This window comes from Crinia signifera, chromosome 4 (assembly GCF_055691185.1).
Source record: "Crinia signifera chromosome 4, ASM5569118v1, whole genome shotgun sequence".
In the NCBI taxonomy this organism is placed as follows: Eukaryota; Metazoa; Chordata; class Amphibia; order Anura; family Myobatrachidae; genus Crinia; species Crinia signifera.
In genome coordinates this window covers 239,062,231-239,076,230 of record NC_139220.1, presented here as the reverse complement: position 1 = coordinate 239,076,230, position 14,000 = coordinate 239,062,231, and the positions used below count along the sequence as shown (strand labels likewise).

Genomic DNA, 14,000 nt, shown 5'->3' with positions numbered 1-14,000 from the left:
TATAGAACCAAAGCTTGGGAGATCTGTTATTATGTATCTCTAGAAAAAAATATGTCAATTAATGTACAATAAATAAACTTAGAATAAAAACATATACCTTTTTAACAAAAATATTCTCCACTTTACGTAATAGTAGTAGTAGTGTAGTGCAGCATTTAGTGGCACTTTGCCACACTTTCAACATACCTGTAATGTCTATCCACTGTTTAGAGAAAAACAAATCCTTAAAATTGTAAGCTTTACATCCAAGGACATCTTCGACCGCCTGATAGAACTGCATCTCCTCCTCTTGGGGCACGTTGTCATCAATAGTAATAGGGGGCAAAAGAAATTTGACAGTTTTTCCAAAACTAGGTGTCCGATGCAAAATCCTTTCATTGTCCCTGTTCATTGTCCTGTCATCTGTTTGTGGGTCCATCTCCTGCACAATCACAGTGGGAATGTTATTATTATTTCTATTAACCTCCAGTTCTGGTGATGTGTCCCACAGTGTCTCCTGCTCCATAGGGTCTGGAATATCCCCAAGCTGGGAGATGTCTTGTGGCAAACCTGCCATTGCCTCTTTCACTAGTTCCACTTTTAATGACATTTATATTAGCTAAATAATGGTTATGCTAAATTAGTCTATCTCCTGAACTTGTCACATCATCTTTTGGTCTTGGCTGAGCAACGTCCCCAGAAAATGGAGTAAAAAGAGAAGGAAACATAAGCTATGAAGGGTGGCTGCCTTAGACTGCAACCTTGAGTCTTCTGAATGTCTGTAATTCAATTACTGCTATTAACTGGATGCTTAACATAAGCCTCTCTCTCTTTCTATTTCCATTCCTGTGAAGATCTTAAGTCGCTTGATTGAGGGCACACAAAGAGTACACATCAAGAGCTGTGCAGAGAATTGCTTGTCCACAATACTCAGTAAATACAGTAGATCTTTTATGGGACAAACTCACAAAAACATTATAAGGGACTCCTGCCCATTTGAGTGTAAGTGTGTTTGATGAGCATAAAAACTTCAATGTGTACAGCCCAAAACAACCCACATCAGGCACTTTCTCCTCCTTAAGCATGCAGAGATGGATTTGGGGGAAGGGTCGTGCAGTCACAGATTGATTCCAGTAAGGGCATGTTCTTGCTATTTCAACATGAAACATTTAGGGGTAGATGGACGAAGCAGTGATAAGGGAGGATAAGTGAGCCAGAGGAGAAGTGGCCCATGGCAACCAATCAGGTGCTCTGTATAATTTGATATTATGCAAATTAGAGATGTTACTTCAGTGCTGATTGGTTGCACGATCCACTTCTCCTCTGACTCACTTCTAATTCCTTATCACTGCTTCATACATCTACCCCTGACACACAGTTACGTCAGTAGGTCTGCAGTTAGTGGGTGTCTGGGGGCTGGTACAAATACATTGTGATAATGACTAGCTAGCGGATTGTGAATTCATCTCTCAAACTGATAGTGCTCCTCCCTTCATTATCACTACATGATTTTGTGGGTTCCATCTCAGCAGATGGGTATAATTATGTGGAACTGTGTAAAAATGTTTATTAACGTGGTATTCGGTCCATAAGTTGACGGTGTTTAGGTTGACACTCAATAAGTCTACACCATATGGTCAACATGGACAATATCTAGAGGTGAAGAAAGGGAAACAATTTCTTTTTACAGTAATTTTAGTAATCCTGCATGCCCAGCACCCTGACTCACAGAGGGGGAGGACTGCTAAAGAGAAGCTGCTAGTAGGTAACACAGAAAGTATTATACAATATAATCCCAGGCTCTCAAGGAATCAGATACGGCTCTCAGAGTACCGGGCAATAGATGACGGAATTGCTTAGATGTACAAACCAACCTACTTAGAAAGTGGAAAGTGTGGTACCAGGGCTCTTTCCAAGTCTATCCAATGTTTTGATGCCACGGGTATGGCTGCCAAGCACGCAGAGTAATATAGGGGTAGGTTAGCGACTGATAGACCTTCAAACACAGTGCGTGTTAAACTAATAAGCTATCAGGGATGAGAGGGCGGTAGTTTGCCGTTCCATACTGTATATATATGATTGCTCTGCTTAAGGTCAGTTTGCTGTTATATAAGTAAAGCACTTTCATATGTTTTTTTACTATTGTGTTAGGGAAAGATTGGAATCTCTGAAAATACTTTTACACAAGCTGTCTTTAATCTGATCAGAGTTACACTAAATTAATGAGTTTGTATACGCTCATTACAGAAAGTAGACGGATACAACGTGACAGTAGAGATAAATTGGGATAGGACTGGTACATATAAATTAAGGCTAGATTATACTGGGGAAACATACAACAGATCAGGGCCAAATGCAAAAAGATGCGACTGTTTCACTTAAGGTTTGGGGAAAATGTCACACATGTTCAGAGGTGGGCGCGAAACATACAATCCATAGTGCTATATTTCTGCTGCCGATTGCAGCAAGCATCGATAGAGTACCATGTGTGCAGTCTACAGATAAATGCTCAGCTGCATGAGCGTCAGCATTGCATACAAATATGAATCAGGCTGTAGATCTTTTGGAAGAAGGCTTCATACCTGAGTCACATGTAAAGTAAACTGACTGCCCACATACAGTGGATGAGAGCATTTTGTGTGTCCAAATAATTTTATCCTATCAAAGAACATCAAAGGGACTTTGGGAGTGTAGGCAGGTCCAGTTGATGTTCTGGTGTCGTATAGTAGTCATTCAGTGCTCTTTGGGGAACGTTTTGGATGGCCAGGGTATCTTTATGGGCCCCCTTGGTACTTGCTGAGCCCTAGGCAGGTGCCTATATTGCCTTGTGAAAATCTGCCTCAGTATAGGCAGGGCCGATGCAAGGAACTAGGGGCGCTCACCCGCTCCAGGGGGGATGCAGCGGTATGCTCCGTGGTGTGTGTGTGATGGGGCCGCAGCGTCGCGCTCCACGGGGTGGGGGTTGGAGATCCGTGATGGCCGCAGCTCTGGCCGGGCTCCAGGAGGTCAGTGTGGCCGCCGCCACTACGTGGGGGGGTGTTGGAGGGAGATGCAGGTTCCAGGGGCGGGGGTAGACTCTCTCACCTGCTCCCAGGTGCTTTTCTCGGCGCCCTAGGCAAATGCCTAAAGCATAGGATAGATCATATTGTGCCTGTCTATAGTTTACTGTAAAGTATTTTTAATTCACCACCTAATGCAGAGCTGGCCTTCGTTTTAGGCAAACTAGGCAGATCCCTAAGACAATTAGAATCCCTAGGGACATACAGCTCATACAGCAGTGCGAGCGTCAATGTGGGGAGCAGATCTTCCCTGAGGAGGGCTGCTGTGCATGCCCAACCACAGCAACTTGTCCTCCCATGGGTCTTTGCGTAGCCCAGCAGAAGAACTTGCAATAAGTGACTCCATGCAGCCATCCAAGGCTTCAACATTGCAGAGTCCAAGGTGAGTGCTGTGCAAGGGGTATAAGGTGGGTTGTAATAGCATGTGGAATATGTATAAGCAACATTACTGTGTGACATTGCTAATGTGCGGCATAATGTTTAAGAGAATTACTGTGTGGCTTCATGTGTATAAGGGCATTACTAATGTGTGGTATAATGTGTAAGGGTATTACTGTGTGGAATTATGGGTATAAGGGTAGCTATGACTGTGTGGCATTAAGGAGATTATTCAGACCTGATCATTTCTGTGCGAATTCACATGACAACAAATGATTGAACAGCTGTGCATGCATCTGGCCCTCAGCGTGTGCGCAAGACTGCACAATAATAAAAATCAGCAACTTTTTTTTAATCACGCATGCCTCTGGGCCTCTGTATGATTGACAGTAAGTCACCGTTTGTGGGTGGAAACCTGATGTTTTTTCAGAGAATGTCAGGAAAAATGCAGGCGTGCCCAGTTATTTTCAGGTAGGGCATGTGATGTCAGCTACGGCCTTGATCAGCCTGTCTCTGTCGTGAGTTGTGGAAGTGTCACAGTTATGTACAGACAAAATCATTCGATGGTGAGTTGCAAATGGATTTTCCGCTGTGCAATAATCAGTCATTTGCACACTTGCATGAGGCAGGATTACACTCTGGTGTGGTGGCGACTGTCTGATCGCATGATTCTGCAATTGGGCACAGCAGGATGAGGTCTGTCTAACTCCCTATGTGTATAAGGTGCACTACTGAGTTTGAATGTGAATAAGGAGCAAAATTATGTGGTGTAATGTGAATAAGGAGCAATGATGCTAGGGGCACCAATTTTGCCTAGGGCATTAATTAGCTAGAGCCAGCTCTGATCTAATGCACAATGGGCCTGAGAAAGTATGTTCCTGTATCTACAGTTATGGCTCTGTTCATCCCACACTGGCTAGCATATAAATCGAACAGCTGGTTGGTACTGTTTGAATGCAAGTTGCTGGGGGATGGAACATTAATCTGCCTTGTCCTCGGCTACTATAAAGGAATACAGGGATTTGAGATTAGGCAGTTGGATGTCAGACATATCCTAATCAGAGAAGTCTAGACAACTCCGACAGAAAAACATTGCAAGCTAGTGAATAATAACTTTACCCTACTTTTCTACAATTGTATTGTTTTTGTTATTTTTATTTCAGCGCTCAAGTATAAATCCATAGTGAATAATAAGGTGCACATGTTTTTGTCTATAATGTATATTTATTTACTGTGGCATATGGAAGCTTCCACTGATGATTACACAGGAGGTTCGATCTCTGCACAGAAAAAAATAGACATACTGGGGAAAAGTTATTAAGAATACGAGTGCGACTTTTCGTATTCTTAATACAAATGATTACGAATGCATAATTCGTATTCCGGAGGGGAATTTACAAAGCAGTGAAATACAACTGCTTTGTAATCCCCGATGTCGTATTACTTCGTATTAGAATACGAATTTGTAGAGGCAGTCTGCACGGATCAGTCAGATCTGTGCAGGCTGCAGTGTGTACAAAAAAAAAAGAAAAATAAATAAATTATTATTATATAAGGTCCCGGGGCCAAAATATTAACCCTACCAACCATTTAGCCTGGGCAGGGATCCTGGGGGAGTGGGGACACCCCCAACGAAGGGGTCCCTGAGGATGGGCAGTTGCCCGAAACATGTCGGATTGAAATAAATTGCACTTTTTTTTTGCACTAAAAATCCGAGAGTGCCGTCTGATTAATCTACTCTATATTCTCTTATACATATTACAGAGTTGCAAGTTGCGGTATGTAGTATATGCACCTGGTTCACACTAGTATATTCAACTGCTCTTCACAAGGGATCTTATTCGCAGCCTTGGGAGTTCACCAGACGCCACCCTGTGAATGTGATATGCACGCTCCCCTCACACGCCGTGTTCATACGCATGTTTAACATTAATAAACCATTCCCAGGCTATGGGGGAATGGTCGGCAACTGCCCCACACCCCCCAGCCGCAGACTAGGGTGCGTGCACCCAGTGAACAGTATGTTTGCCGTAGCTGCACGCACCCAGCGTATGCACATGTGCCATGTGGCTGCGCATACGAAAAACATCTGTCCCCATGCAAACGTATGGTCCTTGCAAATGGACCAGAATAACCCCCAAGGTTAATGTAAAAATGTGCTTCCAGACAGGTGTATTCATACTTATATCTGTCTCTGCATAGCCTGCATTTGCATGAACACACCATCACAGAAGTGCATCAGCCATTAGACAATGACACCTGCAAGATGACTCTCCCAGAGCAATTTTACAATAATAATAATAATCATAATAATAATAATCAGTGGCAGCTTTTATTCTTTGGAGGAGGGGGCTGCCGCAATGTTAACCTGCTATATATAAATTAGCAGGTTAACATTGGCATAAGGAGTCATATTTAATATATTAGTATATTAGGCTGTTTTAGCGGGGCGCTGCGCCCTGCCCGATTTTCAAAGGGCAAAATGCGCCCTGGCTCTCTGTCAGCGCCCTGCTAAAACAGCCTGCCTTCCTCCCTGCAGGTGAGACCGGGGAAGCCCGGCGCCGCTGTAGATAGCGATGCCCGGCGCTTCCCCGGCAGTGCAAAGCCCTTTTCATCATGGCGCGGCCTGGGCAGTGGGCACGCCCCTTTTGTGACGTTGACGGCCCGGGACCGTCCAAAATAGTGATGTCGGCTGGCCTGTCTGACCCCTTCACGCTGCCCCCTTTGAAGCGACGCCCTGCCAGCTGAAGTTCCTAGAAGGAACACTATATATGCTGTATTAGTATACAAGGAAAATGTAATAAAATTAACCCTTAACAAAATACTTAATACAATAATTATAGGATGCATTGTAACATCTCAAATCTAAAGGAGAGGAGCACCTTAGGTATCGTCCTTGGTTTATACACACACACACACACACACATACCGACACACACACACACACACACATAAACTACCCGCTGTACCCGACTCAGTAGGAAGTCAGTGATAACTGGACCTGCTGAGAGCAGTGCAGGTGACACCTTATCATCAGGGGCACTGCCCACAGCCATATGATGACAGATCATGATGATATTTAGCCTAATATATGCCTGGGAAAATGACTTATACAATGGTGAAAAATATATTGTAATTGATTTTGTGGTTTCAGAGCTTAGCCTTATAGCAATCAGACATTCACATTCACAAAATATACAGATACATATATATACAAATATCATTGGCGTCTCTAGAACGGTGCAGGGTGTGCGGCCCGCAACTCAGGTGTCACACTCAAAAGGCGTGACACCAAAGTGCTGTCTCTTCTACATTTGCAGGAGCCGGGTGTTGAAGTATAACACTTTCCTGCACCAATCGGCTACTGTTAAGCTGGCCATACATCTACACATTTATTGTCCAATTTGGCTGGTTGGAACAAAAACCTGTTAATGGATGACAGCAAATGACAGTTTATCATTTGCATCGAAATGCTGGAAAATGGACAAATTGTTATTTAGATACCAGATTGTTGGCCCAACCAGCCAGATCTGACAATCACTCTGTAGATGTATGGCCAGCTTTACATATAATGAGCCGGCACAGCACACAGCCCAGTCACTGGGGGCAGTCAGCGGCTCCAAAGTTACATATCGGGGTCCCTGTTCATCTGTAGAACCGGTTAATGGCACAACACAACTATTTCATGAAAATCACCATTACCATGCTATATTACAAGTCCTGGCTTCCCCTGTGCTCTCAGTCATCCCTTGTATTCATCTACTGAGTCACCTATATTCAAAGTGACACCAGGAAAGGCTCACATCTATGTACACACGCTGTTCTACGGTAATCCTTCTCGCTGTATTGATTATGTTTTATTTGGTTATTTGATTACAAAATGTTGAAATCTTCTGTATTCACAAACCTCATGAAGGATTTAAGCTAATTATTATTATTTAATGTAATTATAAAATCATACCAGCATATTCTGCAGTTCTGTACTGTAAGAATATAAAGCACACATTGTCCTTTTTTTTAAAGAGTTTAACATGTAATAATATCTTTAGCAGTGGCTTTAGTAGCTGTATGTCTATAACAGGGAGGGAACAAGGTTTGTACAGAGACAAAAAAAGAAATGTCACTGTGTGGTGCACCTAAGAATAGACACAATAATACGTAACTTTTAATTGGATAATTCTAAAATTGGTAGCGAAATAATGGACACACAATACACAAAAACATATATGACACAGACAAGTGTTTTAAAAAGGGTACTGATACCCTCACGACGCTGGGCCCCCAATCCCAATAAAATTTATAAGAATGCTTTTATTTGTGTGCACATAAAATGCTTTGATGTTTTAGCAGTAACTTAGTACCTAGGACGTTCTCCTTAATTAGTGGAGAATTGACGGGTATGATACCCGGTCTGATAGGTACTCACAGCTGTTGTGCGAGTGATAATATGTAAATCATCTCGCACAATTTTTACAGTATGAGTGCTGGTTAATCTTGACTGCACTCTGAATTACCACAATTGTAACAACAGTCCTGCCCCCTGTATTATTCGTGGGTCTAGGACAGGTAGTGGTGCTCTGCAGCAACGCTAGTCTGACCCGCTGTGTTCGATGCGGGTATGAGCCGGGCGATGGCGTCGGGTAGCAGTGTAGGTAACCGCGCCTGGTGGGAAGTGCTGAATGCGGCTATGTTGGATGCCGCAGACGTTCCCACTTGCCAATTCTGATACGACACGGTGTTTAGTGCGCAACACACTGTGTCTTGCCCTGGTGAGATATGCCAGGTATCAGATCACCAGAGCGTGCTGCAGAGGAAAAATCTTTTAAGCTAAAACAGATCAAAATGCATTTATATCAGGGAAGGGAAGGGGGACACAGACGAAGTGTAACGGTCGGCGTACACTACCTGTCCTAGACCCACGATTAATACAGGGGGCAGGACTGTTGTTACAATTGTGGTAATTCAGAGTGCAGTCAAGATTAACCAGCACTCATACTGTAAAAATTGTGCGAGATGATTTACATATTATCACTCGCACAACAGCTGTGAGTACCTATCAGACCGGGTATCATACCCGTCAATTCTCCACTAATTAAGGAGAACGTCCTAGGTACTAAGTTACTGCTAAAACATCAAAGCATTTTATGTGCACACAAATAAAAGCATTCTTATAAATTTCATTGGGATTGGGGGCCCAGCGTCGTGAGGGTATCAGTACCCTTTTTAAAACACTTGTCTGTGTCATATATGTTTTTGTGTATTGTGTGTCCATTATTTCGCTACCAATTTTAGAATTATCCAATTAAAAGTTACGTATTATTGTGTCTATTCTTAGGTGCACCACACAGTGACATTTCTTTTTTTATCTCTGTACAAACCTTGTTGCTTGATATATATAGATGTCCAGTGGTAGCACACCCCCGTCAACCTAGGTTTCATTTAAACCTGTAATAAAAATCAGGGGTCCACCTTCTTTAGTACTTTATTCATCACTCTCCTGTGCGATAAGTCCTCCTTTGTGTACAGTATATAACAGGGAGGGTCAGCTGGGTTCCATTACTCTAAAATACAGGGCTTATACAGAGTTGATCGCTGATCAGCGAATTTGCGGATTGCGATTATCACATGACTGTGCGCCGAGTGAATTGCACATGCACGAGCACAAATAGCATCAGAAAATGCATTGTAAATGCAATGTGGCCGGAGGTTGACTGACAGGAAGTTGACCGGTGTTTGGGGGTGGACACCTGCCGTTTCTGGGATTGTCAGACAAATCAGCTTGTCTTTGTTGCAAATTTGTGCGAAGGTCAGACCAAAATTTAGCAATCTGTACTGTACAGAGCCTGAGGCGCTGCCCGCCAGCCGTCCGAACGCCTGCCCCCGCCACCGTAATGAAAACACATCCCCTTGTATGCCTCCGCTGCAGGAGAAATCATTCGATGGTTGCCGTCCATTGAATGATTTCTCCTTCCTTCGCAAATAGAGGTCAGGGAAAACTGACTTTTATTTATGTGTGCCTGGCACAAGACAGGGCAGGCGGATGCCGTCCTGTGACGCCAGCCTCCCATGTGTCCAACACCCATTTTCATGGCGATGCCCATAAAATGCTTCGGGTTCCCATGGGCCAACCCCATTCTCACCGCTGTCCGCCCCCACCCTGCCCTGCCCTAATGTCTGCAAGAGGCGGCTCGGCAGGTATACAAGTCGCCAAAGGCATTTGCAAAGGGACGGGGCCGAACTCGCTATAGAAAGTGAATCAGAATGGCCCCCCTAGTCGGAATCACCAACAGAAACAAGCCCTACTGTACTTTAGCCAGGGGCAGATTGGGCCACCGGGAAACCGGGCCATTTCCCGGTGGGCCGGTCTGGATTTGGCCGCTTTCCCCCCTGACCGGGCCACCGCTGTCTCCCCTGGGCAGGCCGCGGCCGCTAGCTGCAGGAGGGTGACTGGGACTGGCTGCCAGGGATAGAGATGGCGGCCATGCGTGCTGTCCCCCTCCTGCCACCGGCGGAGCTGCTGCGACTGGGACTGGCTGCCAGGGATAGAGATGGCGGCCATGCGTGCTGTCCCCCTCCTGCCACCGGCAGAGCTGCTGTGACTGGGACTGGCTGCCAGGGATAGCTGCTGCGACTGGGACTGGCTGCCAGGGATAAAAATGGCGGCCACACGTGCTGTCCCCCTCCTGCCGGAGCCAGGCTGTCCTCCCTTTCACCGCCGGATCTGCTGCCACTGGAGAGAAGCAGCCTGTTCCCCCTGGCCTGGTAAGTGAACGGCAACCCCCACCCCCGGCAACCCGTTAGCACCCCCCCCCCGCAATCCATTAGCACCCCCCCCCTCGGCAATCCGATAGCACCAAACCCCCTCCCCCACTGCAACTCAGTAGCATCCCCCCCCCCCCGGCTGCTGTGGGATTTCTCCCGGGCCGGATTTAATTATCAATCCGCCCCTGACTTCAGCAGATTATTATATTGGTCTCTGGTTATTGACACATACATTTTATATATATATATATATATAAATATATATATATATGCAAAAAGATATTGATTGCTCATATTGCGCTCCCTCTCCATTTCTTTTTGCTTGTTTGGTGGACACATTGAGCCGTGGCCTGGTTCATTTGGAGATAGCTGCAGGTACTTGACTAATGAAAAGGACGCACTTTAATCAGAAGTGACTGTGCACGGTCTGGACTTCTATTTTATATATATATATATATATATATATATATATATACTTTGGGGCGGACCGGCACTCAGTCCTTTTCCGTTGTTTGCTCCAGCGCCTTCCAATACAATGGATAGAGTACAAAAGATAGATGGCGGCACTTGGAGACTTGTAGTGAAAAAAACTTTTTAAATTTTCATGGTACAAAAGATAACCGACGTTTCGGGGATAACCCTGTTTTCAAGGTGCAGAATACATATATATATATATATATATATATAGCCCAAACCCTGCACTCTAACTGTCACTCACCAGCAATTGCAATTGCATCAGTCAGGCCATGCCCCTACGCGTTTCGTCAGTGACGAAGTCTCTGACGAAACGCGTAGGGGCGTGGCCTGACTGACGCAATTGCTTGTGGAAGCGGAGGAGAGAGCTACAATCCCGAGAGCCGTGCTGCGTGGTGAATCCATCCCTGCACACATCCAGTGTGTAGCCGGGGAACCGTGAGTGCACTGAGAGGTTCTCTCTCCAACCGCAGTTGTTGCAGCTTGCCAGTGTGGATCACATTGTATGCCAGGTGGTTTTGAAGTCCACCGCTGATGAATGCTGTGGTACGCTCGATGTACTTAAAAGCTTTTTTAAAAATTTCATTTAAATAAACCAGATGATATTGCACTATTGGGCGCCCTTCGCCTCTATTTTGTATATATATATATATATATATATATATATATATATATATATATATATATATATATATATATATATATATATATATATATATATATATACTTTCAGTAGATAGATAGATGATTGGTAGATAGATAAATACAGATCCGGATTAAGCCTTCGGGGTGACCAGGGCACTTTAGAAAGGGGGGCCCCCTCCTACTTGTCATTACTGGCCGGGAGAAAAAACTGCATGGGAGAATATTACACTGTCAAAACACAGAGTAAGGGCAGGATAAACTTGGTCAATGGTCAACTGCATGAAAAGCCTGTGTTTGTCCCTCTGTACCTTATTCTGTAGGAGCCCTAACAGGCTCAGCGCTGCCTCTGATTAAAAACCCTCCCATGATGAGGCTGCTGCTATCCTCCATGGGCTTGAGAAGCATATGATGAGCTCCACCAAGCAGAGCTCAGCACAAGCCTCTCGGCCTCTGACCTCTTGTGCAAAGTCTTATGGGACTTAGTCAACTCCCAGTAATGCATTGCACACTTTTGCAGTAAGTGTGCCTTGACTCCTGATGCTCAGCACCATTAATCATTGTCACATTGGCAGATAGGTGAAGCTGCAGCACTACCCCACCCCCATGCACACAACCATTAGCTAATATATATATATATATATTTTTGTTAAATACATGCCAACCACAGGGGGGCCTAGATAGAGGGGGGCCCAGGGGTACTGACCCCTTGTGCCCCCACTATAATCCAGCCCTGGATAGATACTGTAGATAGATAAAACTGACTAATTCACGCAACTTGGCTGGGTGCCATTCACAAAAGATACATACAGACTCAGAGAGTAGAAGAGGCAAAACTCACAGACTTCAAGCAGACTCCTCAGTCACATAATTTCAACAGTATATCTTATATATATTATAAATAAAATGTAATAATAATTATAATAATAACAGTATGTGATTGAGGAGTCTGCTTAAAGTCTGCGAGTGTCGCCTTTTCTAAACTCTGTAGGTAGACAGGTAGATCGATCGATCGATAGATAGATAGCCTTTGTGCCAGACAGAAAATGGTTACAATATTCAAGATAATAGTCAGATAAATGGAATAAACCCAGATGTTTATTTGCAATACAGCAATTGTGTTCATTTGTCAAGTTTAACATTTAGTTTGAGAAAAGACTACATCAACCGCACCAAACAGAGCTATTTTGAAAATAAATATCTAGGTTATTTCAGTGATTCAAGAGTGTTGTCTTTCCTTCCAGTATTTATTTATTTATGTTTATTTTGTGTATTTGGGATTCCCAGAATCCCTTATTTAACATGCCTACAGTTTTTACTTTGCGTCTGTCACAAAAGTGTTATCAATATGGCCAGCAGGTGTCTCTGTTTCACTCCGTACAATAGCACCTTTGTAGCTTTGGGGCAGATGTATTAAGCCGTGCGAAGAGATAAACTGGAGATAAAGTGGAAGGAGTTAACGCACCAGCCAATCAACTCCCAACTGTCATATTTCAAACACAGCTGATTGGCTGGTGCGTTATCTCCTTCCACTTTATCTCCAGTTTATCTCTTCGCCCGGCTTAATACATCTGCCCCAAAGCTACAAAGATGCTATTGTACGGAGTGAAACAGAGACACCTGCTGGCCATATTGATAACACTTTTGTATATATATTTATATATATATATATATATATATGTATATATATATATATATCTTGTTGCATGCATTATTGCCCCACAGAATTAGCCACTTTGTCATGTCAACTACTGTTACCCAAACTTGGTTTTTACCCCATACATCAGCGTGTGTTATAACTCACTAAATGCTGTATATCTAGAATGGCTTAATTTGCAGCCTTCATCCTTGGACTGTCATGTCATTCCCTAGCCAACACATAGTAGACCATTACCACAATGCGTCTCACTTATATACCTGCATCACTCATACCACTACACACCTGCATCACCCATATCTCTACATACCTGCGTCACCCATATCACTACATACCTGCGTCACACATATCACTACACACCTGCGTCACCCATATCTCTACATACCTGCGTCACCCATATCACTACACACCCGCATCATCCATATCACTACATACCTGCGTCACCCATATCACTACACACCTGCATCACCCATATCACTACACACCTGCGTCACCCATATCACTACATACCTGCGTCACTCATATCACTACATACCTGCGTCACCCATATCACTATACACCCGCATCATCCATGTCACTATATACCTGCGTCACCCTCATCACTACATACCTGCGTCACCCATATCACTACACACCTGCATCACCCATACCACTACACACCTGCATCACCCATACCACTACACACCTGCGTCACCCATATCACTACACACCTGCGTCACCCATATCACTACACACCTGCGTCACCCATAACACTACATACCTGCGTCACCCATATCACTACACACCTGCATCACCCATATCACTACACACCTGCGTCACCCATATCACTACACACCTGCGTCACCCATATCACTACACACCTGCGTCACCCATATCACTACACACCTGCATCACCCATATCACTACACACCTGCGTCACCCATATCACTACACACCTGCGTCACCCATATCACTACACACCTGCGTCACCCATATCACTACATACCTGCGTCATCCATATCACTACATACCTGCGTCATCCATATCACTACATACCTGCGTCACCTATA

The 14,000-nt window shown here is 44.2% G+C and overlaps 1 protein-coding gene across 1 annotated transcript in view; it reads right to left on the bottom strand.

The window, feature by feature from the left end:
- Window positions 1–666, bottom strand: part of LOC146075149 (peptidyl-prolyl cis-trans isomerase FKBP8-like) — a 56,384-nt gene extending 55,718 nt beyond the window's left edge. Inside the window, exon 1 of the mRNA XM_083184096.1 lies at window positions 187–666. Coding sequence (XP_083040222.1) covers window positions 187–589 — 403 coding nt within the window. The 5' untranslated portion in view covers window positions 590–666. The remainder of the gene's footprint in view (window positions 1–186) is intronic.
- Window positions 667–14,000: the final 13,334 nt, after the last annotated feature.